General features: G+C 37.8%; 1 protein-coding gene across 2 annotated transcripts in view; it reads right to left on the bottom strand.

The window, feature by feature from the left end:
- Positions 1-2,060: 2,060 nt before the first annotated feature.
- GDA (guanine deaminase) overlaps positions 2,061-27,764 on the bottom strand; it is a 100,798-nt gene continuing 75,094 nt past the window's right edge. The window contains exons 9-15 of one of the 2 annotated variants that reach the window (XM_054501935.2): positions 26,270-26,367; positions 23,085-23,152; positions 12,986-13,132; positions 9,013-9,143; positions 6,854-6,881; positions 5,951-6,017; positions 3,338-3,536 (exon numbers count right to left, since the gene is read on the bottom strand). In XM_054501935.2, the coding sequence (XP_054357910.1) occupies positions 3,482-3,536; positions 5,951-6,017; positions 6,854-6,881; positions 9,013-9,143; positions 12,986-13,132; positions 23,085-23,152; positions 26,270-26,367 (594 nt within the window). In that variant the 3' untranslated portion in view covers positions 3,338-3,481. Of the gene's footprint in view, positions 6,018-6,853; positions 6,882-9,012; positions 9,144-12,985; positions 13,133-23,084; positions 23,153-26,269; positions 26,368-27,764 lie in introns of both variants that reach the window. The other variant, XM_054501934.2, reaches the window with a different exon arrangement.

The following is a 27,764-nucleotide window of genomic DNA, read 5'->3' as shown; positions in this document are numbered from 1 at the left end:
TTGAAGAATTTCCCAACAAAGTTTTTGTTATAGAGAAAATGCTTTTAGCTCTCTATCTATACTCCTGCTCCAAAATTTAGATTCAACTATTATAGAAGCATGAACAATTTTTTAAGTATGATAAATGCAATGTAGTCTTACAATGATGTGGTAGTAGGTTAGGGCAGGGCTAGAGATAAAAGTGATAAGTCTGAATTAGTTTAAAAAATTAATTACACTTTAAAATGCTGTCATATCAAAGACAGAGAACATCTCCCTTTTATCAAGTTTTAAAATAAGATGAAAACAAAACACCTGCTGCCATTGGTGAGAGTTACCTGTGACTTCTGTTCCAGTAGTTCCAGTAACTAAGTGGCCTCTTCATGGAGTCTTAGAACACCATAACACAAGTCCTGTTTTGCTACTGGGAGGTATTTATCTTATAAACAAATCTTTTTTTTTAAAATCCTGAATTTAGTACCATGCAATAATTTGCACGTTTATATATTATCTGTTGTAATGCCCAGTGTCCACAATGTGCAAACTGGACATATATTATTGCTAAATTAAGCATGTGAAATTTCTTTTCTGGATATTTTATACTAAATTGATCTTTAGGAGAAAAATAAAGTGCTTAGTAATTTGTGGGAAGCAGTTTCATCATGCCCACTGCATCTTGGGACCGCAGTTTCTACCCCTTGCATGAGTCTGGTGAGACAGAACAATCACACAGCAAAGTAAGTGAAGCAACTTTCTTCCTCACAGATAGGCAGCAAGGGACAATAAAAGCTTAAGATTCATGGCAGGTCTGTCAAGGCTCAGGATAGTTTCCCAGGGCAGTTAGAGTCAGCTACATGCAGTCTAGTCTGCATGTAGCTGAGGGACCTTCAAAGCATGCTCCACTCTGGGTTTCATACCTAGGGGATACTTGACATCCTGGGCTAAAGCACCATAAGATCCTGTTTCAGGAGGGATGGGAACACAGCCTAGTTTGATCTGGCCAGTTGCTCTTTATCTGAGAATGTTCCATTTCCAGCACATTCTACAGTTATTCTGAGAACTACAAGAGAGAAAGGGGGGATGAGCTGGGTCACCAGTGCAATCCGAAGACTTGTTCTGCAAGCTGCTCAGACATTGGGATGAATTTATAGACCTAATCTACTACTCTCTTTATGTTTCATATTACAAATAAAAAAATGAATATATAATACTGTTGAAAAAATCAGATGCAAAGTGTTTCTATGTAAAGGAGGATCCATAATATCACTTGATTTAGATTCTAAAATATATACTGATAAAAATATTTATAAAATTATTTCCATTTTTATTTGGTCTATATTAATTTTTAGGATAATAGCTACCAGATAGTGAGCACTCATTGTGTTCCAGCTGCTAGCTTAAGTGCTGCCTATGTATCTTTTTATTTAATCTTCATGACTGTAAGGCAGGCATTCATGTTATCTCCATATCACAGAGTTAGAAATGGACCCGTGGAAACTTAAAGTAATATATCTGCCACCCAGCAAGGCAATGACCAAACTTAGATTCAAACACAGATCAAAAGATTCTGGAATATTGCTTCTGAATTGCAGGTGATTCCTTAGAAGCTCAAGAAACCAACTGGGGAATCATCAGCACCATAAAAAAGTAGAGAATAAAATAAAATGACATAGAATAAAATAGTATAGAAAATAGCCCAGGGCATCACAAATAAAGTATTTTTCTGTGAAACTTTTGTTTTAAATACACATGCACATATGTCTGTGTGAACTGATTCTTCATATAGAGTGCATTACTCACTCTGGGTAATGTCTTAAAATATATAAAATATACACTATGCTGAAATCAAAAGCAATAGCAATCTGCTTCTAAAAGGCTGAACATTCGAGCTTAATTTTTAAAAGCTATGTATAGTGACTATCATAGGATGTTAGATACATGTTGGCTCACAGCTAAGTATTCTATTCTATTTTTTAAAATTCATGCTAAAAGAAGAAAAACATTGTAAAATCAATTTCTCTTCCAGCAGATTGATAGAATTCACAACAAAACCAAACAGAGAGAACTCACAACAAAAAATAACGTAAACACAAAGTCTCATTTATTTTTGTCTGAAGCACATAGGAGCTCACTCAGCACAATAACAGTAAGCGAATCATACAAATATTGAGAAAAAAATGTTCCTATGAATACATACATGTATATTCTTAAGAGTAGCGATCAGGAGTTTAACAACAAATGTAAAGTGGTTTTCTCTAAAGAATGCTTTCTGACAGGCTTTTGGGTTGGAAATGGACAGGTAAATCACTGTCACATAACAGGTAAGCTAAGAATAACTTCTGTTACCCAAGTCATTTGAGCCCTGTGGACTGTGAAAGCCCTCTTGGAATTTACATTTAATTTCATCATTGGCCTGGTTGACTCCACATTTCACTAAATTTGGACAAGATCCACAAAGCAATTCCTCAACTCTCAATCTTTCACACTCAGGGCTATGAGAAGGAAAGGCAGTGAGACCAGGTGTGAACACATGCATGGAGACCAATGTTAGGATTTTCTAACAGTATCCTTCTGTTTCTGCACTTCCAAAGTCATACCTAAACTGGCTAGTATATCTGAAATTGCTAACATCTCCTTGAAGCTGTCCAAAAAAAAAAAAAAATTTCAAAAATTCTTAACAATCCATACAATTTAAAAACCATTTCAAGTCATTGCCTATAACATACTTCTTAGTTTACCCGTTAATAACTCACACCATTGCTTTTAAGCATGTGAATGTTTCCAGCAATCATCATCAACTTTAAAAATGGACAACAATGAAAAGATGTCTAACAGTCTCCAGAAGCATCCAAATTTTGGATCTCTCCCACGTACAGCACAAGGTAGAATTGATACAATGTGCCTTCCAGCTTGCCTTTAAAGCTCTCCATATGTCTAGTTCTGAGGTGAAGAGATTAAAAATAGGAAGAGCCTGGTAGGGAGTGAAGATTCAAAATGCATTGCTAGATCTCACACCGGTTATATTTCCTCTCTAAGATCTCAGCTGCAGTTGCCAATGGGGATATTGGAGGGTACACTTTAAAGTTGGCTAAGCATTACGGGGAGAGTTTCCCACCATTTCTTTCCCTTTAACCTGTAGAAGTCTTTCTGAAGTAAAAAAGAGTTTTAATGGGGGCTCAATGCTCACAGCATTAACTTAGAAAGACCCTTGGCATGAAGGGAGCCTGTTCCAAGATTTCCTCTTGGGGTCTGATAATTCAACGAGAGAACCAGCCAAGAGAATAAATTAGGAAACAGTCTCCTTGGTCTGTTTAGGACAACCTTTCACATCCTAATCTTTTACTTCCCATGTTTCCCTCTCATTTGAAAATGAAATTTACCTTAGCTGACTAGCCTGCTTTTGTGTTCTGGTTGTAAAAATATTTTGTGAATTTATGATAATCGATACTTTTGAATTGTTTTTACCTTTCAAAGTGTATTCTGTTGAAAATACCATGGAACATTAAGGAAATGGTGGAGGATGGGGTGAGGAGGCTGGTAAGTGAATTGTTTCTTTCCTGTCAGAGAGCAAGATATTAAAACAAAAAGTGACAAATAAGATTGGCTTGGAAAAGTGCCTCTCCACAATTTAGAAAGTCAACCTACATTAGGCAAAGGCTACATTTCAAAGTGCAGAAAATCTGGCCCCAGGTATAGCTAATGCCTGTGGTACAGAAAAAAAAAAGCATATATAACATTCAGGAACACCGCACTTGGAGAAATAAAACACATAAGTTATAAGTGATGCGGAGAGATCAAAGTACATATAAACATTTCAACACATCCTATTTTTACTAGGAAAGATATTCAGGTCTTAACACACTATCAGAGCTAAATTTAAATGTTTAACAGGATGGTTGTATACGGCCATTCCTACTGCTTCTGATGCTACACTTATTTATATTTACTGCACATGAGTCCTAAGTCTACATGAAAACTGATGTTCAACATCAAAATGTACACCCTTAAAGAAGGTAAAAGTGTAGGATCTTGCAAATGCTAGAAGCAGCTACTGCCTGTAAGTGAATCTTACACATTTCATCCAAATTCCTAAGCCTACTCATTTGGTTAGACACCATGTAATCAAGTTCCTTTGGCAGGGGTTGAGGGATAAAGCTGAAGATTCTTGCTAGCCCCGTAGAGAAATGGGGAGAAATTTGGCAAGGCATCTTTGACATGGCTCAGGAATTAGAAATATTGGAAATACAGACTAAGACTGGAAACTGGGTTTACTAAGCTACTTATCTCACAAAACAAACTCTGTTGTTTATTAAAAAAATAAAACTAAACTTTTGTTCCCTCTTTAGGTGTCATGTATACATAATCAAATCTAAAAGTATTTCTATTAGGGAAAAAATGGGGCCAATTACTGCTAAATTAGCCAAGTATGTGAAAATAAAATTTATACTACAGGAGGGGGAACTGTGTTTTTTGTTCTGTAAATATGGAGTTAGCTATATTACATAAAGTTTTCTACTATAAGGTAATATTAAAGAGTCACCCCTAAGCTCTAGGAATGAGTGTTATAATATATGAAGAAAGTCTATTCCTTTTCCTTGCTCAATTATAGTATTTGTAATTAAATAAGAAAAATATAGAATTTAAATAACATTCACACCAATACTTAAAGATTTATCATAAGGTCATAATTTGGTTTTAATTCTAGGTTATGGAAGCATAAAAATATTCTTTGCTTTGTAATGTTCCTAGATGTCTAGTAAGAATTAAGTCCTATTAACATAAATATTAAGTAGGACATTATGTACTCTTCATTATCCGAAAATTCTAATATCCTAAAAATTATAAGGAGTTAAACAGAAAACTGGATAAAATTAGAAAATAGAGTGCTTTCAATACACAGGGTTTAAAGATTTTTAACAATATTTCTTTAACAGGATTTGTCCTTCATTTTAAAGTTCTAGCAGACTGATATCTGAGTATGGAATTTCCAGAAACTACAACACATTGTTTGGATGGAATAGGCCATGGCAATGGAACCTGTCCTGTTAGTATTGGCGGCTCCTGGATGCCAGCACTTGCCCCAGTTCACGAAGACTCCAGTCTACATAATTTCCATAAAGCATGGAATTTGTTTCTCTTCTAATAAAATGGAAGCAATAACATCTCACAGTTATAAGTTGATTTTAAAGTACACAAAAATACAACTATTTATGCCATGGAGTTACATGAATAATATTCCTAAGAGACTTTAAATCTTTAATACCCAACTTCTGTCAAACACTTTGAAGCACAAAACTATATTATGAAAGCATGTGGCATTCAATTTCTGACATTCATCCCCAAAGAAGGCAAAGCACAACACTAACACATCTCTGAAATGCAAATTCCATTAAGTGCAAATTTCTAAAACACAAGGTCAACCTAGAAACACGTTTTAAAATTCAACAAGTTCTCTTTTTAAATTAGTATGCTCGGTATATAATTTTCAAACACAATCTGAAGTGATTTTCTAACATTTGTTCTCAGTCTAACTTTTGCTCCCTCATAAAAATATACTCTCATGGGTCCATTTTCAGTCTTCTAATTTTTGCAATTATTAGCTCAAAATATCTAACCTTTTAGGAACATCTTTTCTTTCCATATTTTCAAATATGAAAAAGGCTTTGCTTAAGTCTTATCGTAGGAACACCACCAGTAATAGCATTCCCTTCTGTTTGAGCTTAAAGTAAGTCTGAGCAGCTCCAAAGGGAGACATTTTCATGAAATTTATGAACCCTCTCAACCAGAGTTGAGAATTAGGGCAACTTCCTTCGAACTATTTGTCAAGTGAATACTGTAACTAGACACAGAAAGGGATAGTCATCCCAAGAACAAGGTACTATTTTTTGACTTTCTAACTCCACCTGGGCACAAGGGAGATGCAGAACCACGCTAATCCCAGGAGAACTTCATAGACGCCCGAGGGTCTTACACTGAGCTGGAAAACGGAACCACCTGCTTTCCGCCCACATAAACCTCTTCAATATTTCGATCATCTCCTGAAAGAAAAATCAAGGAATCATGTATAAAATCCTTTTGTGTCAATAAGTATCTTCTTTGCCATTGGGAGAGATTTTTTTAGAGATACTTCTAGGAGAGGAAATACTAAAAGCTGCTTTCCCCTCACCCTCAGATTGTTTATAATCTGAACAGGAAGATATGACCAGTAGAAAATGCCATAGCTAATTTGATGATTAGGGTCTGAATTCTGCACCAGAGGCAGAAATCACATAAAGTTGAATCAACCCCCTATAGCTGTCCTTTCTCAGCTGAAGTGGTTGGTTTACATTTTGCCCCCACTGAGAAAGAAATACTACTCTTATGCTCCAGAATCAGCTCCACAAGAAGTAACACATGCGTCTTTCCATCTTGAGTTCACTCAGTCCTGGGCTCACTGAACAGAATGCGAGGCAGTGTCGAATCTTCTGCATTACTGCTTCTCTCTCTCTCAGTGAATGGAATTGAATGTGAGTACATCACCAGCACGTGTGGTGAGACTCTACTACATATTTGTCACAAAAACATGGTAGGGCAGAATGTCAGATACCAAATGAGTACAAGGGGGTTGAACATGAAGATGTCTTCACCTTTGGCCTTCCATTCCTCAGCTTAGAATTTATGACTACAGGGAGTCATGTGCATTTCAAATAGAACCTTTAAATAATGTGCCACCAATGGGCTTGATGCTTCAGAATGTTAAAAAAATAATGAATCAAAGCAAATTATCATCCATAGAGTTTAATATATGGTAGGATAAATACATAGAGCCATACCCAAGAAAAAGACAGGGAAAGGTTTTATTTAATATTTAGCATAGAGACATACATCTACCTACCTAGATAGAGGAACTTCTGGATAACAGCCTAAAATGGAAAATAAAAGTAATAAGAAAGACTAATTTGTGCTCTTAGAAAAGTAAATTCACAGCTGATAGTGGTTGACAAAGCCCAGAAATACGAATTTATTTCTCAATGGCAAAATCTACTTCTATTAATTAAAAAAGAAGTGGCTATGTGCTTTATAAAAACCTCCCAGAACAAAAAATAACCCACTGGCAATTAACAGAAGTTCACCTATTGTGTGAAAGTTCTGGGTATGTAACTTTTGAGTCATCAGAGAAAAGGTATTATATAAATTAAAGAAATTAATTTAGTAAAATAAATTCAAATATTTCAAGAGGGGTATGATGTAAGACAAGCTCATCCAACCTGCCTTATTTGTTGTTGTTGTTCTGTTTTGTTTTGTTTTGTTTTGTTTTAGGCTTTTAGCAGCCTGAAGCCATGGTTTTTAGTTTCTGTCTCTACTGATAAGCAGAAAAGGATGAGGGAGGGGGCTTTACTGGCACAACCCGAAACAGAAACTAAGAACTCCCTTGGACACCCCTGATACAAGAAAAATGACTAGGGCTATTCCCTAGAGCCCTATTCTTAGAAATTTACTCTAATCAGAGAGTAAAAGAATAAACAATGTGAAAATAATGATGGGGTCAGCACACGCTACCCTCAAATCAAACACAGGAAGGTCACTCTGACCCTCCCCTTACCCCTTACCCCAATGCAGGTCATGAGACCATCATGTAAGGGGTGCCCTCCCTATACCTGATCTCTGAAGATAAAGGATCACAGAGAAGAATCTGAACAAGCAGGCCTTGCTAAGTTCCCTCTAGCTTATTACCACTGAATCACACTCTTTGTCCAATCATATTTCTCTACAACTCTCCACTCTTCATCAAACCTAGCATAAAAATACCCAAGTTTACCCGTTTCTTTGGGTCTTCACTTCCTTATGAAGGCACCTGTGTCACATAAAATTTATATTAAATAGGCCGGGTACAGTGGCTCATGCCTATAATCCCAACACTTTGGGAGGCCAAGGCAGGTGGATTACCTGAGGTCAGGAGTTCAAGACCAGCTTGGCCAACATGGTGAAACCCTGTCTCTACCAAAAATTAAAAAAATAGCTGGGTGTGGTGGTGGGCGCCTGTAATCCCAGCTACCTGGGAGGCTGAGACAGGAGAGCTGCTTGAACCCAGGAGACAGAGGTTGCAGTGAGCTGAGATCATGCCATTGCACTCCAGCCTGGGTGACAAGAGCAAAACTCCATCTCAAAAAAAAATTTATATTAAATAAATGTGTATGCCTTTCTCCTGTTAATCTGTCTCTTGTTATAGTGACCTCAGCCTTGACCCTAAGATGGGTAGAGAAAAATATATTTTTCCTCTTTTATAATAACAAATGGTACAAACTTCATATAATACAGAATTTTTCTTTTAAAATCTTTAACATATTTATTATTGCAATTACTCTCATAAGTAGATCAATTTAGAAATGGCAATACTTAATTCTTTTTTTAGGAAGAACTCAATATCTTACAAGGAATTATTTTTCAGGTAAGATGAACTAGTTTATTTTATCCATAGAAAAACATTTTATAATAAGAGAAACAAAGTTCATTTTCTTATAAAATTAAAAACATTGACATAGCATAGTGCTCAAGAGCCTCGCCTCTCGTAGTCAGAAAGTCCCAGGTGTGAATCCAAACCCTGCCTACTAATCACTGGCTATGAGTCTTTATGTAAATCACTTAGCCTTCCTTAAGCCTCACTGCCCCTATAAATTAACATGGCAATATTAATAGTACCTACTCTCTTAGAGTTGCTCTGATGATTGAACAAAATTAGGTATGGAAGTACCTAATCCCATGCCTACCCAAGCACATAGCAAGTGTTCAGTGAGTGCTAGTTACATTATGGCTGTTTGTAGCCAAATACATTCAAATATACAAACACATTCAAAATATAAAAGTTTTGTTAATACCATTATTCTTAACATTGCTGTCATAAAATTATAATAATTATCAAAGGGCTCTAGTGTCCATTTTAAGATTTTCCTGCATTCCATTAAAAAGTTTCGGTTTCTATTTTCTTTTCTACAGGGAAGCTATTATGACGACTTTATGAAATAAATGCCTTTTGATTAACTTTCTTTTACTTACCTCAGAAATATCACCAAAAAAGTCCCCATAAAACAGGTCAATGGGAGAGTCGGATGCTTTGGGGTTGATCAGGATGGCATCAAATTCCTTGCCCACTTCAAAGTTTCCAATCTCACCATCCAGCCCCAGGGCTATTGAGAACAAGTGAATAAACAGTCAGGATTGCAAGCCATCAGACCACACTAATGTCTCAGTTTGTAAGGACAGATTTTGCCAACATGTCACTAGGAGAAAAAAAACATTAGTATCTTAACAGTGAGACAGAAAATCACTCTCATTCTAACAGGTCACAAGACTTCTACTTACATAAAGCAGAGTAAGCACAGGAAAGCAAAATCTGAGAATGAAAACAGTTCCCTTCATTACTGTATCATAACTCTGGTATGTCTCTATTTCAGCTCTATCAGTGCACTTCATAGCCCAGCTGGTCTATGCTTTTCATTTATCCCTCTAAGAAATGTGATGATTAACATAATACCTTTATTCTTTTTCCCTTCTATTCTCCCCCAACACTCTAACTCCTTGCCTTGCTTTTTTTTGTTCTTTCTGTTCCATGAAATAGCTGACAAGATTTATTTTCATGGCAGTGAAATGAACCTTGAATAAATAAAAAATAATTATCCTTTTGCATATTTGTCAATGCAGGCATATCCATCAGAAATTCCTTAGTTTAAATCCTTTGAATGGAAAAAAACTCACTTCTCAAAATGAACAGATTCTCATAACTCAAAAGTCTCAATGCTTTTGAAAACAGACCAATCTATTTGCAACCTCAAAGGTTTTCTGGTCACCAGAGAAGAATGGTCTTCTAAAATAGAGCACAGGCCAATAATATCTATTGACTTGGCTCATCTCATAGCTACAATTCATGTTCCAAGATTATTGGATATCAAGGAAGAACATCTCTCATTTTTATGATTTAGTTTCAGAAAGATGGGGGTAGTTGGCTTTCTTCGCCAACGGAGGTATTGGATCTAAAGTTCCTTAAAGCCTGTAATCTGAGGAAGGTGTACACTGGGGTCACAAATGGAAGTATGGAAGGTTAACCAGAGTGCAGTATTATTTATTTCAATTTTCTTTTTTTTTTTTGAGATGGAGTCTTGCTCTGTCATCTATGCTGGAGTGCAGTGGCGCAATTTCAGCTCACTGCAAGCTGTGCCTCCCCGGTTCACACCATTCTCCTGCCTCAGCCTCCTGAGTAGCTGGGACTACAGGTACCCACTACCATGCCCGGCTAATTTTTTGTGTATTTTTAGTAGAGATGGGGTTTCACCGTGTTAGCCAGGATGGTCTCGATCTCCTAACCTCGTGAACTGCCCACCTCGGCCTCCCAAAGTGCTGGGATTACAGGCGTGAGCCACCGCGCTCAGCCTTATTTCAATTTTCACATGTGTTTGTTGCATTCTATCACCGCTAAGACAAAGTTTCACGTGAAAATATTGAATCGATTACCTTTGTTAGGCAATATCTAATACACTATATTTCTACCTACAGGTATCCAGAAGTTGTGGCGTTTCTCTAAACACTGACTCAGAAATCTTACTTGTTCTTAAAAGATTCTTTAAAGGGCAACTCTTTTATTCTCAGAAAAGAAAAATGGCTTTTTAGCTAAAGTACTCTCTTTAGCAAGACAGGGGTATAAAAATAATCTGAAATGTTAAAAGGAGCCAGGTGACTTCTACTAATTGTATGGGAAAGGACTGAATGTAATAGAAAATCACTGAAAATTCTCCCCTCCTTCACTGATTACTTGACTTCTTTTTGCCCTTGACAAAGAAACATGTCAAGTATGAGTTTTTAATGACTGAATTCAACTGAATTCAACTGAATTAATGACTGTGCATTTAATAGGCCAGATAACCAGGTGCAATGACTAGGGTTTAGGCAAGTTTGATGGTATATATAAACCAACTAGGTTATTCAGTAGAGCCTGGAGACTTCAGGAATGAACCAACCAAAAAAGACACAATTCTTTTCAGTGAATTTGTAAACTGATATAAATTCAAATTGTTGCACAGAGATCCCACTGGGCTGGTAAGTGACTCAAATGCATTTCAGGAAATAGAGTTTTGCTGCCTTTGGAGTAAATGTTGGTTCTGTGAAGATCATTTCTGCTCATCTTGATCTTCTTGAGAATGAATGTAAAGGCCATGGCAGTTCTGGGAAAATGTCACACTTTAAATACAGATCCATCCATCTCATTTTACTCTGACTGTAGTAGAGAAACAAACTAAGGAAAAGAAATTCCATGAGTAAGCCCAGCGACCCAGAAAATAGATTTAAAAGCTACACAGCAAAGTAGAAATGATTTGGTAGGCACCCATGCTGACTTGATCAAAGAAACAGAATCCTGATGAAGTAACTCACAGAGAGCCTAGAACTCAAAAAGCACTCTTTAAATACAACTCGTTTGTACCACAAACACAGATGGTAGAATAACTACTCAAACTCAAATTCAGATGTGAAAAGACAATGGTGGTATGGGTGAAAGGTTGTAACACTTATTAAAATAGTGGGTGATTTGAAACTTGGGATTTTGGAAAATGAACCATAATACTTTGGGAAATCAAAAAAACAAAACAAAACAAAAACAAAAAAAACCCTGTATTTGTTTTTCTTGAAATGTGCTTATGGTGTTCATCATAGTCCCCAACACTCAGAGAACATCTGAGAAGTTTCTCTTCCCAGGATAATCTTGGCTTCGATCATCCTCCATTTGTAAGACTCAGGGTATCTATCATAAATCTACACCCAAATATGTTTCTAAATCTATATCTACATTTTAATTTCTCACTAGCTACCTATGGTTTCATGCTGTGTTTCACTATCATCCATTCTGATTACATTTATAATTCTAAAGTGACTTAAAGAAATACTGTGACCAATTTTTACTTTTTTCCATAACAATACAGTTACACGTGAGAATTGGGAAAAGCTGACGAGCAATATTTGCATATCAACCAACTAAATTTTTACATCTTTATCCTTTTAAAGAGGTTTGAGTAATTAGTGTACTTAAGTATATGAACCAAATGCATGGTCTTGGCAGGGATTTATACAGGAAGATACTGTAGTGGAAGGGCAGAAGGTAAGAAATCTGCACGCTGGCATCTGATTAGGTGGATTCAAATCATAGCACACTGTGGCTTGACAGCCGTGTAAGCCTCACTCAGGCTCCTTGTTTGTAAAACGAAATGAATAACAGTGGTGGTGAAGATTAAATAACAACACATATAAAGTATGTGGTATGATTCTTATCACAGGGGAAGAGCTTAGTAAGCATTGGCTACTATTTTACTATTATGATCATCACTTAGGCCACTGGAGAGGAAGTTACTTGACTCAGTGGAAAAACGGATTCTTTAATTTATTTATTTGGAGACAAGGTCTCACTCTGTTGCCCACGCTGAAGTGTAGTGGCACAATCACTGCTCACTGCAGCCTCTACCTCCCCGGGTTCAGATGATCCTCCCACCTCAGCCTCCCAAGTAGCCAGGACTACAGGCACACTCCACCAAGCCCAGCTAATTTTTGTATTTTTTTGTAGAGACGGGGTTATGTCACATTGCCCAGGCTGGTCTCAAACTCCTGGGTTCAAGCAATCTGCCTGCCTCAGCTTCCCAAAGTGCTGGGATTACAGACGTGAGTTACTGTGATTCTTAGGTACCTGGCCTAAGAATGGATTATTTTAAAGCACTCATATCCATGTAACCAATGTAATATCCATTAAAACAATTAATATGATAACTGTGTCTCAGACATCTATTCTACCAAAGACAGTGAATTCACTAAGGAATGATTCCTCCTTCAGTGAACTTCACTTTACTGGCTGAGTTCTGGGTATGTTACATGAGATGTGATCATCACAAATATTGGATTTTCCTAATACCAATCATGCACCTTCATACTACATCCAAAGACACAGATCAGCATGGTTGTATATTGTGTGAGAGAAAAATGTAATAGTCATTACCTTGGCTTCCTCCAAGAGTAGCTAGTCTGAAGACTTCTTTGAGGGTGAGGCTTTTCTCATTTACCTTATTAATTAAAAGGATATTGGAAACCATCACTGCTCTTCTGATTGCATCAAGCATGGAATATGAATAGCCACCAGCCACGTCTACAGTAGGTAAAATAAAACCAAAACAGTAACCTTGTGAGGATAAATGGAATAATACATATATAACATTGTTTTTATGACAGATATTCACTCCTTAATATACTTTTTTTTAAAAAGCTCTTAACTATAAACAAAAGATAGTCATAGACTAAGATTTAAAGCAATTCAAAATCTGTAATTAGTGTCAAATGCATACTTGTATTAGTTTCCTACAGCTGCTGCAACTAATTATCACAAATTTTCTAGCTTAAAACAGCAGAAATTTATTCTCTCACAATTTGGAGGTCAGAAGTCTGAAATTAAAGTGTTGGCAGGGCCATGATCCCCACAAGAGCTCTAAGGGAGAATTCTCCTTTGCTTCTCCCAGCTTCTGGTGGCTCCTGGCATTCTTTGGCTTGTGGCAGCATCACTCCAATCTCTGCCTCCATCCTCAAATAGCCTTCTTCTCTTCTCCCTGTGTCTTCTATTTGTCTCTCTTTTCCTGTCTCTTCTAAGGGTATTGATCACTGGATTTAGGACCCACTCTATTTTAGAATGATCTCATCTTGAGATCTCTTCCTTAATTATATCTACAAAGACCTTTATTCCAAATGAGGTCACATTTACAGATTCCGATAGACATCTTTTAGGGACCCACAATTCAACTCACCACAATACTCAAATGGTTTAAAGAGCCAAAAGAAACTCTTATCTCTGAAGAGTACATGAACTCTCACAGAAATTGTTGAAATATGCCTGCATAGTTATAAAGATAATTTAGAAAATATGTGGTTTAAAATAAGCTCATGGTTCTATTCACTAAAAATTTATCCTAACCTTGTTCTAATCCAGATGAGAACTTTGGGAAATTAAAAAGCCACTTCTTTGTAATTTTTATGAAGAGCTTTTAGAATAAACTTGTATATTTTGGGAAATTGGTGTAATAAATGAGCAGTGCTAATGTAGACAGCTCTATATTTTGGTAGGCATCATTAAATGAGGAATGAAATTTTAGTGATTTAAATAAAGTCCCTAATCATAATCAAATGAAATACTACCTTTAACAAGAATGAACATGGAGTTAAGTGAGTTTGTATAAATAAATTTCAAGTAAGTTAGTATGTTTTATTAAAGAAAAACGTACTTATAGCTAATAAAGTAAGCTTCATATTTCAAGTGTTCCTTCTGTCATTTCTAGGTAGACATATGTAATTGTTAGTGCCTCTATATATGTTGCCAAAACAAAATAACTGCCTATTTGGTAGTAACTCCAGATTGTAGCTCAATTTTATGCTCAACTATCCTACATGTCCTTAAACTTGTATTTAAATTAGAGAATCACCCAGCTCTCTAAAAAATTTCATTACATCTACTTAAATTACTAGTCTATGTTAATATGTAGTAACCATCCCTTAAATCTTCATTTTTATCATAGCTAGGAAAACAAATACTAAGAAAACAAATACAATTTGGGAACTACACACATTAAGCTTTGAAATTGTCTGCTGCTTCTTTCTTTATTGCTAAAACAACAAAAATGTTAAATATAAATAAAGGTGGAATAAAAATTATATCACTATGTGGTATAAAATATGTAAAGACTAACTACATTTTATAATATATGGGTAAAGACTGGAAGTAAACATAGATAAATGAAAGCAATGCAGTTAGGATGGTGTGAATATGGAAGACTTAAATACCTGCAGTTATAAAAATAAGGTACAAAATATCACAGAAAGTAGCATTTTCCTAAATACCTACTCAAAATTAACCTTACAGAAAGAATAAGTATAGATTAGGAAATAATGCTGTGCAATTTACTGGAAAAAAATTGAGAGATGCCTTATGATGTTGATTTAATCATCCTATATTCTTCTGGCTGCCAATGTTATGTCAGTAAAATAACTGTAAACCAAAAAACAATTTTGTGCTCATCAAAGAAAGAACTCTGGGCTGCATAATTTCATGGTATTTAGTAAGAGTCAAGCCTTTTTTTCCAGGGATTTCCACTGTGATAGTAACTTGCCAATTCTCCCTGACTGGATTAGCTTTGTAATTTTCCCCTTCCATCTACAACACATTTAATGTAGGTGGAATCCCTACTTTATCATAAGGCTAGAGGCACTGTGGCAGGACAGAAGGAGAAATCATGAATATCTACATTTTACAGACCTGGTTTTAAACTGTGCACATGGAACTTTTTGCTTTGTGGACCTTTGATCAGTTACTTAGGACCTGTGAACCTCAATTTTCTCAGAAAATACAAATAACATCACATATCTTAATAACTGCAGAGAAAATTCAGTTACATAACCAAAGTGCTGAAGAATGAGGACCAAAGGGTGGAAACTGTGTGGAGGAGGGAGGAAAATTGAAGCATTTTCTCAGAAGATCTGCCCCCTTACCCCACTACTCCCCCAGGACCATCACAATGAAGATGGTATCATTACTTGCTCGTCAGAGTCAACATTTGGACACTATTATTTACAAGAAGACTCTAACAAAATTATACAAGAGCAAAAACTTAAACCAGAGGACAATGGAAAGATTAAAAAATGATTTCATATGTATGTGCTCATTTCCTATGCATTCATTCACTTATTCAGCAATCATCTACTACACTCCTTACATGTGCTTGATTTACTTAAGCACTTGTAAATAAAACCTATGGGCTTCCCACACGAGCGAGCTAACTATCCTGTTGGGGAGAAAGAAAAGAATCATATAAACAGACACATATTAACAATAAATTGTTTTCACTTTAGTGATAAAGAAAATGGAGATGAAGGGCCCATTTTGATAGGATGGTGAGGGAAGACCTCTTTAAGGCAATGACATTTAAACTAGGACAAGAATGAGAAGAACTCAGCCATATAAACAGAGGCAAAAAGGGCATTCAGACAGAGAAACAATGCATACAAGACTTTTGAGAGAAGGGAGTATGATTTATAGAGAGGACAGTCAGGGTATTCATAAAAGCCATATCTATTCATAAAAGATAGCCAGGGTGAGGAGGAGAGAGTAGTGTGAGATGAGGCTGGGCAGTGGATGGGTGTCAAACCATTGCAGAGCTTTGTGGGCCTTGTAATGAGCCTTACACACTCAAAATCTCATTGAAGGGTGACGAGCACGAGGGGGTGACATGATCAGATTTTCATTGTGATTCTTTTGTAAATCACAATGGACTGGAAGGGCCTAGGGTGGGTATGAGACCCATTAGGAAGCTGGTGCAGCAGTTCAGCAAGAAATGATGGCAGCTTGCATCAGGTGGTAGTGACCAATGAGGGGAAAGGGGATGGTTCCAGGAGAGATACTAAGGAGTCATGAGGTTGGACATTGTGTTGGGGAAGAAGTGAGGGAGAAGAACGTCCCAAAGATAAAGATCAAGTTTCCAGTTAGCAAAAATGAATTCTCTAAAAAGGAGAGCTATTTTACAGAACTAGGTTTAAATATGTTTTGGGATAGAATGAAGTTCGGGGGTTCCTTCAGGAGGGGTCTAAGAGAAGGGAGAAGGTAGTCAGTTGAAAACAGGTTTAGAATTCAGAGAAGTCTGGGCTGGATATAAGAACCTGTGTGTCATCTGAGTATATTAAATCACATGAAGCCATGGTTGTGGATGGCACCTCCTAAGAAGAATGTGTAAAGTCAAAAAAGAGACTGCCAAAGACTGACCCTTGAAGCAAGCTTTCAAATGGCCAAGAGGAACAGAATCAGCCCTCAGAGAAGAGAAAGAAGGGAAGAACAAAGGTGCTTCACAGGATTCAAGATAAGATTATTTGGACAATGGAGAGAACAGTCAATCATGGCAAATACTGCTGACAAGTCCCATTGGATGAGGACAGAATGGCATCCTTTGGAGTTGGCAGCAGAGATTCCAGTGGTAGTACCCATAGGAGAAAAAAGCAAAGGCGGTTGTCATGGAGGGTGGGGCAAGAATCCAAACTGAAGTCAGTGGAGGAATGGAAAAGGGCCTAGAAAGCGGTGCCAGTGTGGATCCCCACTCTTTGAAGAAGCTTTGCCATGAAGGGAGGCAGACAGGTGGAGCAGGAGCACGAGGAGGATGTCTGATTAAGAGGGGGTTTTGTGCCGGGCGTGGTGGCTTATGCCTGCAATCCCAGCACTGTGGGAGGCCAAGGCAGGTGGATTACCTGAGGTCAGGAGTTCGAGACCAGCCTGACCAACATGGTGAAACCCCGTCTCTACTAAAAATGCAAAAAGTAGCTGGGTGTGATGGTGCGTGCCTGTAATCCCAGCTACTCGGGAGGCTGAGGCAGGAGAATCACTTGAACCCTGGAGGCTGAGGTTGCAGAGGGCTGAGATCATGCCACTGGCTCCAGCTTGGGAGACAGAGCGAGACTCCATCTCAAAAAAAAAAAAAAAAAAGAAGAAGTGGTTTTGTTTCTTTGCTTAAAAGAAGATACCAGAGATGTTTGTGTACCAGCAGGAATGATCCAGAAGGAAGGAGACACGGATGATACAGGATGGTCTATGGCCAAAGGAATTAGTTTATTGAGATGCTGGGAGAGGGAAAGAATACAGAACACACATCGGAGTATTTTGGTATTTTTGCCTTTGATTGGAAAAAGGGTTTTGTTGTTGTTTTTGCTGCAACAGGGCAAAGAAGAGAAAATCCCAGCAGATGCAGAAAGGTGTGTGAATTTCGTGGTGGGAGATTGAGGGAAGGATTTCTGGTTGTTTCTATTTCTCAATAACTTATGAGATGAGGGAGGCCTTAAACTAGAAGTTGGGGTAGAAAGTTTAAGAAGAAATGAGACAATGCTGTCTTGGCAAAAGGAGATATACGCTTATTACAGACTAATAACTGTCTCTATTGCCCAAGCGGAGGGCCATTTGGGATTTGAGAACAAAATTTAAAATGAAAGCCCACTGGAGGATTTTCTCCAGCAACTTCCAGATGCTCTACTGCAGGCACTGAGAAGGGGACTTTTGAGATAATCAAGAGTGGGGCTTTTGCAATGTGAATACAAAGAAAATGAGGGGAATATGAAAAGCGAGAATGTTTCCAAGGGAATGATTACAGTGATGTACTCTGACATCTAAGAATTCGAATTAGAATAATGGATTTTGAGAAAGCATGGAGTCACTGGACTAGAGTCTACAAGAGATCAAAGAACTGTTGTTTTTGGAATAATGGAAGAAGTAAGTTAGGATAGGGAATTGTCACTGAAAAGTGAGGCACTGGCTCCATGTATGTTGCTTGTTTTAATGAGTTTATAGGTCTTGTTTATGTAAACTTGTTCTATATGTTTAAATTTTTCCTTCAGATGACTATTTTTGGTTATTTGCTATGTTTTCTTTGTTTTTACGGTTTTTTCATATTTCACATAGGAGGTATCCTATCTTTAAAATTCTTCAAGTAGTTATCTCTAATATTTTTATACTGAAAAGTCAAAAGTAAAATATGTGCAATTCTCTTTTTTCTGAGACAAAGAATTTTTTTTTTTTTGAGTCTGTCTCTGTTACCCAGGCTGGAGTGCAGTGGTGCAATCTCGGCTCACTGCAACCTTCACCTCCTGGGTTCAAGCAATTCTCCTGCCTCAGCCTCCCATGTAGCTGGGACTACAGGCACATGCCACCACGCCCAGCTAATTTTTGTATTTTTAGTAGAAATGTGTTTCACCATGTTGGCCATTTGCCAAATACATTCTCCTCTCAGCCTTACACATAAACTACAACTTCTTGGGTTTTGTTAATAAAATTAGAAGACAGAATTATGTATTATACTCGGAAAATTCTTCCTTGCAGAGCATATATTTTTTTTTAATTTTGTGATAAAATACTGAAGACATTCAAATGACATAAGGAAAGCATAAAACCAAAATTCAAGGACCTAACACTCAGTTTTTAAAATAAGTGCCATGTATTTCAGTCCCAGGAACCTCTTTCCAGCCTGAGGGAAACATCTTCCTGATTTATGTTACCATTCTGATAGATTTTTAACATTGTGCCTATTCTCTCTTGAGATATATTTTTGGCTTTTACTTTCATTTTTTAAACTCCTTTACAATTCTTTGATCTTCTTATTCTGATTGATGTTAGCTTTCCATGACATCATCTTGTGCCATTATTTCCCCATATGGCCCTCATTTGCCTCATCTTTCACTGAATGGTGTAGATTTTCAAGTAAGTTTTTCAAAGGGTTCCTAAGGAAAATATTTTCCAAGTCTTTGTATAGCTGAGAATTTTGTTGCCTTCCTACATAAAGGAGAATTTGGCCAGATATATTATTCTTGGCTAACACTGCTTTGTCTCCAAACTCTTTTCTTGCCTTTTGGTATTTTGCGTGCCAACAAAAACATGTGAAAGCAAACTGGTTTTTAATTGTTTTGTTGATAACTGACTTTTTTCCTTGTGTCAATATTGTAGAAATTTTTTTATTGTAATTAAAATATTTTGCCACAATATGTTCAGTTATGATTTAGCGTAAAACAGGGTAAGCACTTGCAAGGCAGTTCTTTCTTAAGCTCAGAAAAGATTTACCCTTCAAAGCTCTGACTATTGCATCTTTCCCATTTGTTCTGGGTGCTCCATCAGAAAAAACCCCATGTGTTGGCTCTGTGCTTTCTGGGCTTCACATCGATCATCCTCAAACACCTTCTATCATCTTTGGTTGACTTTATTCTCACATCACTGATTTGATTTTCTGTAACAATAGTTCTGCTTCTCATAGCTTCCTACAGGGTTGGTGAGTTTGTCATTTTTTTAACTGAGGTATAACTAAAATATCATAATACATACATAACTTAGATGTTCAGTTTGGAGAATGTTAACAATTATATAGCATTAACTACTTTGCAAAAAAACCAAGATATTAAACCTTTCCATCACCCCAGCAAATTCCCTCATGGCCTTTTCCTGTCAATTCTCCAAATTCTTACCTACAACATTTGGCAACCACTTTCTGATTTCTACCAATATCAGTTAGTTCTGTCAGTCTGTGAGTTTCATACAGATGGAATCATGCAGTGTGTGCTCTTTAAGCCCACACACTGGCATATATTTACCCACATTTTGCATATATCTGTAGTGTGTTTTTTACTGCTAAATAATATTTCATTATATGAATATACCTCAACTTGCTTATCCATCCTCCTGCTGATAGATGTTTGGATTGTTTCCGGTTTGGGGCTATTATAAATAAAGCTGATATAAACATCCTCATACAACTCTTTTATTTATTTATTTATTTAGAGACAGGGTCTCACTCTGTCACCCAGACTGGAGTGCAGTGGCATGAACATGGCTCACTGTAGCCTCGACCTCCCAAGCTCAAGCAATCCTCCTGCCTCAGCCACCCAAGTAGCTAGGATTACAAGTGCATGTCACCATGCCCAGCTAAGTTTTGTATTTTTTGTAAAGACAGGGTTTTGCCATGTTTCCAAGGCTGATCTCAAACACCTGAGCTCAAGCAATCCTCCTGCCGTGGCCTCCCAGAGTGCTGGGATTACAGGTATGAGCCACTGCACCTGAGCCTCATACAACTATTTCTGCAAACATATATGTTTATTTCTCTAGGGTAAATGCCCAAGAGTAAAATTGCTGGGTCATATGTAGATGTATATTTAACTTTATAAGAAACTCCCAAAACATTCTCCAAAGTAGTTGTATCATCCACTCTCCTTCCATCAGTGTATGAGAGTCTATGTGCTTTTTAATCTGATTTTTTTCAGTTTTCTTCTTTGATTTCTAAAATTTCTACCACAATCTTTTCATAGTACCATGATTTCCTGTACTCCAGGGATGATGGCAATTTTCTGAAATTTTCTTCTGGATCCTAAAGCAGATCATTTTCAGATATTTGTTCACTTTCTTATTCTTTGTGATATCACTTTATCTTGATTTGCTATATTTCTGTTAAATTTCATGTGGGTTTCTTCTACCTAATATTTGTGCAAGTCAAGATCTGCCTGCACTTGTTATAGACAGGGTGTGTGAATTGCTCTTGGACCTGCTCTCTATTCATAGTATGAGGTATAATAATCTTCTAAAGTTTACAAATTGAAGGGTAAATTGATACATAAAAGTCACGTTTAGGAAATAGTAGAGTAGAGGGTGACTAAATTGCAAAAAGGACTAGGTAAAAATGAAACACCATCCTTTGAGGAAATAAGCTAATAGGTCATATTTAATCAAACGTTTGGTCAATACACCAACTTCGCCCTTTCCTTTTTAAGCCAGTCTTGATTGATTTGTGTCAGGTGCCAGGCAGGCACTGTGCTAACCATTTTGCATGCATTTTAAAATTTAATTCTCTAAACAGCTTGTAAGATAGACATAGTTGTAATTGCTAGTTACTATTGTTGTAGAAATCAGGAAATGAATCCTTGACTAAAAACTGCTAGAAAATTAATTTTCTCAAGGTCTTACAGATAATAAGTGACAGCTAGAACTCGACTTGAACTTTATAGACCATCACTAAACAATCCAAAGTCAAGAAAGGGAAGTCATGTGATGAACTTCAATTATGGAGACCAAAATCCTAGAATATCTGAAAACAATATCTGACTGATTTTTATGTGCCTGCTAAATTTTTCATATTAACTGACTATAGTGTGTAACCAAAACTCATGGCTATTTTTTTCTTATCCCTTGAAGCTTTTTTGTGAACTTAAAATCACTGGTTTCCTCCTTTAACACCTGTGACTTTATGTAGAATTATCACAATCTTGATGATTTCAGGCTTAAATTAGAATTTTCAAAATCTTGATTACTTCGATTCCCATAAAATTCGGAAAAACTTCTAATCTAATATATACCTCTTTCAAAATATCAGTAAAATCATTATGCATATTATTGTGTCTTACCAGTTAATTACTTTGTAAAATGTCTCACTATAACAAACTATGACTTGAGTTCCTGCAGAAAGTGATGAAAACCTCCAGTGTCAACATGCATACAGCCTGATGCTCTTACATATGAGGAAGACAAAGGCATCAAGGACAGAAAACACATCCTCCTGCCCCATACCCATTAAAAAAAAAATTAATTCAGTCATTCCGTCGTAAAAGAAGCTTCACAGAGGACACCTAGAAATTTGGGCCTGACTTACACTTTCGAAGCAAGCAACGCTTGCACACTCTCAAGAAACACAATTAAAATGTACTGTGAGGAAAGGAAACATCACTAATCCATCACTAATTCATATGCACTTAGAACGTCCCTCAGCCTAGTAGACAAGCAGACGGCCTGTGGATATGGAGAGGTCTCATTGGCTAAACATTGCTTAAAAGCAAAACCAATTCTTAACATACGTTCGAATTCTCAATTCTGTCATAGATTGAATCTGTGCTCACTATGGCAAGGACAAAAAAATTTCTTTTGAGACAGCATTTGTAATGACAGTTATTGAAAACTAAAAATATAGAAACCCAAACCATTAAAACCTAGCCAGAAGAACAAAACAAAACAAAAGTCAAGGACTGTTTTTAAAATACCTCTGAAACACGTCAGAAGGAATTAATCATCCTTTATAGCCTAATCTTTGAATAATAAACACGGATAACAGCTTTCAGGAGGTTAGTATCATCAAAAACTTCTCCCTTTGCATACATTTTCCTTTTTTTTTTTTTTTGAGACAGAGTCTCGCTCTGTCACCCAGGCTAAAGTGCAGTGGCGCAGTCTCAGCTCACTACAAGCTCCGCCTCCCGGGTTCACACCATTCTCCTGCCTCAGCCTCCCGAGTAGCTGAGACTACAGGCACACACTGCCACACCCAGCTAATTTTTTATATTTTAGTAGAGACGAGGTTTCCCAGGCTGGTCTTGAACTCCTGACCTCGTGATCCACCCGCCTCAGCCTCCCAAAGTGCTGGGATTACAGACGTGAGCTACCGCGCCCGGCCCAAAACTAATTTTTTTTTTTTAAACAGAACAGTCACCTGCAAATTAGTCACATTAGAAAATTACACAGTAATCAACCACTTTGCCATAGCTCCAAATGGTGAACTACTAACCTGTACCCAGCCCTATCTTGACTTCATGTTTCAGGACTTCTAGCACATTTAGAAATCCACTGCTGAGCCTGTAGAGAGAGGAGATGTCAGAACAAGGTGATCCATGTGGTTTCAATAAAAGATGAACACTAATAACAATCATGGTGATACCACCGAAAATTGTGCTTCCCAATACATCAGCTCTAATGTTGACACAAACATATTAGTCAAATCAGACCATCCAAGTCCTGGAGTAAATAGGATCATAAAATAGCCTAATCCTTGGGCCAAGGTTAATCTCAGGTGGGCACAAAGCAGCAAGAGCCAGAAGGAAAAGCAGGGGATCGTTTGTATGGGAAAAAAATGAAGAAATCAAACCTTGCAATTAATACAAAAGTCTTTTATCTGTCTTTAATATTTTCTAACCAACACATCTTTTTATGTTAGGAAGCAGAAATTATAAAGCATTACCTATTCTCTCTGCCTGGAATAATTTGTTACCCTGAATGAGTAGTGACTTGTAAGATTGAAAAAGGGGAGTACAACTAGAAAAAGGGGTGCAGCCTAAAAAGTCAGGACCTGACCGTTCAAACGCTGCCTCCGAAGACAGAGAAAGTAGGAGAGATGGTTCCTGGGCTGAATTTGGGACCTTGTGACCCTGAGCTTAAGAGATGTGCCATATATATATATATATATATATATATATATATATATATATATATATATACACACACACATATACATATATTATTATTATTTTTTTGAGACAAGAGTCTCACTCTGTCACCCAGGCTGGAGTACAATGGCACGATCTCAGCTCACTGCAACCTTCTCCTTCAAGGTAGGTTCAAGTGATTCTCCTACATCAGCCTCCCAAGTAGCTGGGATTACAGGTGCCCGCCAGCATGTTGAGTCTCTACTTTTAGTAGAAACAGGGTTTCGCCATGTTGGTCAGGCTGGTCTCGAACTCTTGACCTCAGGTGATCCTCCCACCTCGGCCTCCCAAAGTGCTGGGACTGCAGGCATGAGCCACCATGCCCACCATGTGCTGCCTTTCTAAAGAGACAAAGGAAAACTAAGGTGATCCTTAGAATTCTAAAAAGTTGCAAAGGTCAAAGTGGTCTGCTGGAAGATGCACATAACTCTAATTTCAAAAGCCCCGGTGCATACACAATAAATCTCTCAGTTGCTGGAGAAAGAACAGCAGTGACCATTTAAACAGAAATGTGTCCTGAAGAAATTTAACTTCAAAACTCAATTTGCAAAGCCAGATTATGCTTTAATTTAGAGGATATTAACACCCAATGGGTGTTAAATCCTTCCACTATCAAGTAACTAGACCCTAATTATAGTCACTAAGCTGTACATAGACAAGATTCCCTGTAACCGGTCACTCCTTTAAGTCTGAAAACTCAGAACCTCTGGGGTCCCTAAAGTACTCCAGAAATATGTCACTGTGGCTCTCAGCACCCTTCCCATAATGACACTGACATATATCTTTGTAATTTGCAAAGTCCCTAGATTTCCAACTGTGAATGCCTCCAGCTCTTTGCCTAGGAGCTTTCTCAGCAATCTCCTGTGCTAGAGCCTGCTCTGCCCTTGTTTGGGGACAGCCAGAAGTTCCAGGGAATTAATACTCTTCTCCACTCCACCCAGGAGCCCTCAACAAGAACCCATAAGCATTCGAGTATTACTATCACAGCCAGCTCCCTCACTTCTTGGGCAGGATAACTTTGAGTTCTGTTTTGGACACTGGTTACCTGAGTTTTCTATTAAATAGAAGGATTAAACTCCGGGAGCCCACAGTGGTAACCTCTGTGATGATACGATCTTCACTGACTTCTTTCCCTTCCCTGTTTTACTTCCCTGAAGGTGTTTTTTTTTTTTTTTTTTTTTTTTTGTGAGACGGAGTCTTGCTCTGTCGCCCAGGTTGGAGTGCAGTGGCGCGATCTCGGCTCACTGCAAGCTCTGCCTCCCAGGTTCATGCCATTCTCCCGCCTCAGCCTCACAAGTAGCTGGGACTACAGGCGCCCACCACCATGCCGGGCTAATCTTTTTTTTTTTTTTTTTTTAGTAGAGATGGGGTTTCACCGTGTTAGCCAGGATGGTCTCGATCTCCTGACCTCGTGATCCGCCCACCTTAGCCTCCCAAAGTGCTGGGATTAGAGGTGTGAGCCACCGCGCCCGGCCCCTGAAGGTGTTTTCTGAGATTACACCCACAAGCATGGGTTTTTAACCTAGCATCCATGGACTGGCATCATGAGATCTATGAATTCCCTGAAATTAGATGCAACACTTGTAATATCCATGGGCTTTTTTCCCCTGAAATTACAGGCTATAACTTATTTATTTTTCTGAGACAGAGTCTCACTCTGTCACCCACGCTGGAGTGCAGTGGTGCAATCTTGGCTCACTGCAACCTCCACCTCCCGGGTTCAAACGATTCTCTTGCCTCAGCCTCCTGAGTAGTTGAGATTACAGGTGCCCGCCACCACGCCCAGCTAATTTTTATATGTTTAATACTGATGGGGTTTCACCATGTTGGTCAGGCTGGTCTCGAACTCCTGACCTCAAGTGATCTGCCTGCCTCCGCTTCACAAAGTGCTAGGATTACAGATGTGAGCCACTGTGCCCAGCCAATAACTTTCATTTTATTCATTTATGGATCCATCACTTTTCAAAAGGTTAAGAAAGAGTTAATAAATAACACCTCTGTATTCTGGGGAATTAGAATAGGACAAGGTCCTCCTGGGCTTGCCTGTGTGGGCTGGCATTCCATCAGGTCCAACACGGTAACATACATCATAGTGCATTTGCTTTGGTATTGCTGTGTTTCCTTCTCACACTACAGCACAAACAGTAATGGGAGTGACTACCCTCTTCCTGGATTTCCTGGCTGACATATGGGTTCTTTCAGTACTTTCACTGAAAATTTTTTATGTTGTATTCCCTATTGTCCTTTTTTTGTTCAAACTCAGAGATTTCAGAAGATGCTGTGCTCTTCACATGCGTCCTCTGAGATAAATGTCCTCTCATGTGTTCTCTTTTACTCCTCAACAGCAAGAGTAAACGTCTATCTATCTGGTTCCTGCCAAACACAGGCTACAGGAGAGATCCTGAAGGAATGACAGAGGAAACAAAGGCATTTGGCTGCTAATCTGCAACCCAATCATTCGTAATCTACCAAACAATCATTGTCTACTTACGATAAATTAGAATTGGGACAGTGTGCGATGGATGCTCCTCGTTCATGGAATACATTCAGTTCTTCTGCAGAGAGGTAGCAGCCGTGTGCCATCACTGTCTGGAGAGAAGAGTGCCCTACGTGGAGTTTACCGCTCACAAATGATTCAATGGGTACTCACTCACAAGGTATTTTAGAGAGAGACCGAAGCTGTAGCTTGGCTGTTAGCACCTTCACAAGAACATTTATGATGATCTATATGTACAAAGTTGCTAGGTACAAGTTATACCTCAGAAAAGGCTTGTAAACACATTGTCTTACGAAAGTCTCAGCAAATTTGTGGAGTTTACTTAGATTCTTTTTGTTGATCTATAAAGTAATGAGGGTTTGGTCCAGGTGATCTACAGCACAGAATATCCATCCAGATGGAAGATAACATGATTTTCTCATCTCTACTTTAGAAGACTGTCAAGTTACTTTCTTTTCTAAGTTTATATGGTAAGCGAATGGTAGTGTTGTGCTTGCTCCAATTCTAAAAAAACTTTCTAGAACTAAAAGTCCCTTCTCAGTATGTGAAAGCCGTGAGAGTAATCCTGCAAAGCGCTGTTCTTTATTTCTGCTCCTAGCTTCAATATAAGTGCCAATGGCCTTGATATTTTCAACTAAATAAACTTTAACTCACCTATGTTTATATTTTCATAAAAACTACGAAATTTAACATCTTATAATCATTAATTCAGAAAGTAAAATTGATCCAAGAAACCAGGCACTGCACACACATGAGACCTCTCTAAATTTTTAATGTTGGTAGTATTTATTTGTAGATTTTCTTAAATAAGACTTTACTCTTTCAAAATTATTTTTCCCTCAGTACAAAACCTGTATCCAACTTGCTTTCTCCTTTGAGAGGCACGGTTCAGTGACTACAGAATTATTATTATTTTTTTGAGACAGAGTCTCGCTCTGTCACCTAGGCTGGAGTGCAGTGGCGCAATCTCGACTCACTGCAAGCTCTGCCTCCTGGGTTCACGCCATTCTCCTGTCTCAGCCTCCCGAGTAGCTGGGACTACAGGTGCCCGCCACCACGCCTGGCTAATTTTTTTGTATTTTTAGTAGAGACGGAGTTTCCCCATGTTAGCCAAGATGGTCTCGATCTCCTGACCTCGTGATCCGCCCGCCTCGGTCTCCCAAAGTGCTGGGATTACAGGCATAAGCCACCAGGCCCGGCCCAGTGACTACAGAATTATTATTAAAATATAACTTTCCCAATCTCTGTGCAAATAAAATTAACATGCAAATGGAAGGTTAATTTATTAATCATATGGAAATATATATAAAGAATGAAAATTATGGTGTAGCTTTTACATGATTTATGCAAAGTACTGACCTTTTAAATCAGTTATATTCGTATCTCCATTCACACAGTCACTAAGAAATTATTTGCTACAGTAAGCTCTCCATGCGGTTTGTACATTTCATTGAAGGCCAAGGCCAAGTAGTACATTATCGTAATGAGG

This window comes from Pongo pygmaeus, chromosome 13 (genome assembly GCF_028885625.2).
Source record: "Pongo pygmaeus isolate AG05252 chromosome 13, NHGRI_mPonPyg2-v2.0_pri, whole genome shotgun sequence".
NCBI classification, from domain to species: Eukaryota; Metazoa; Chordata; class Mammalia; order Primates; family Hominidae; genus Pongo; species Pongo pygmaeus.
Note: the sequence above shows the minus strand (reverse complement) of the source record. Positions and strands in the feature narration are given on the sequence as shown.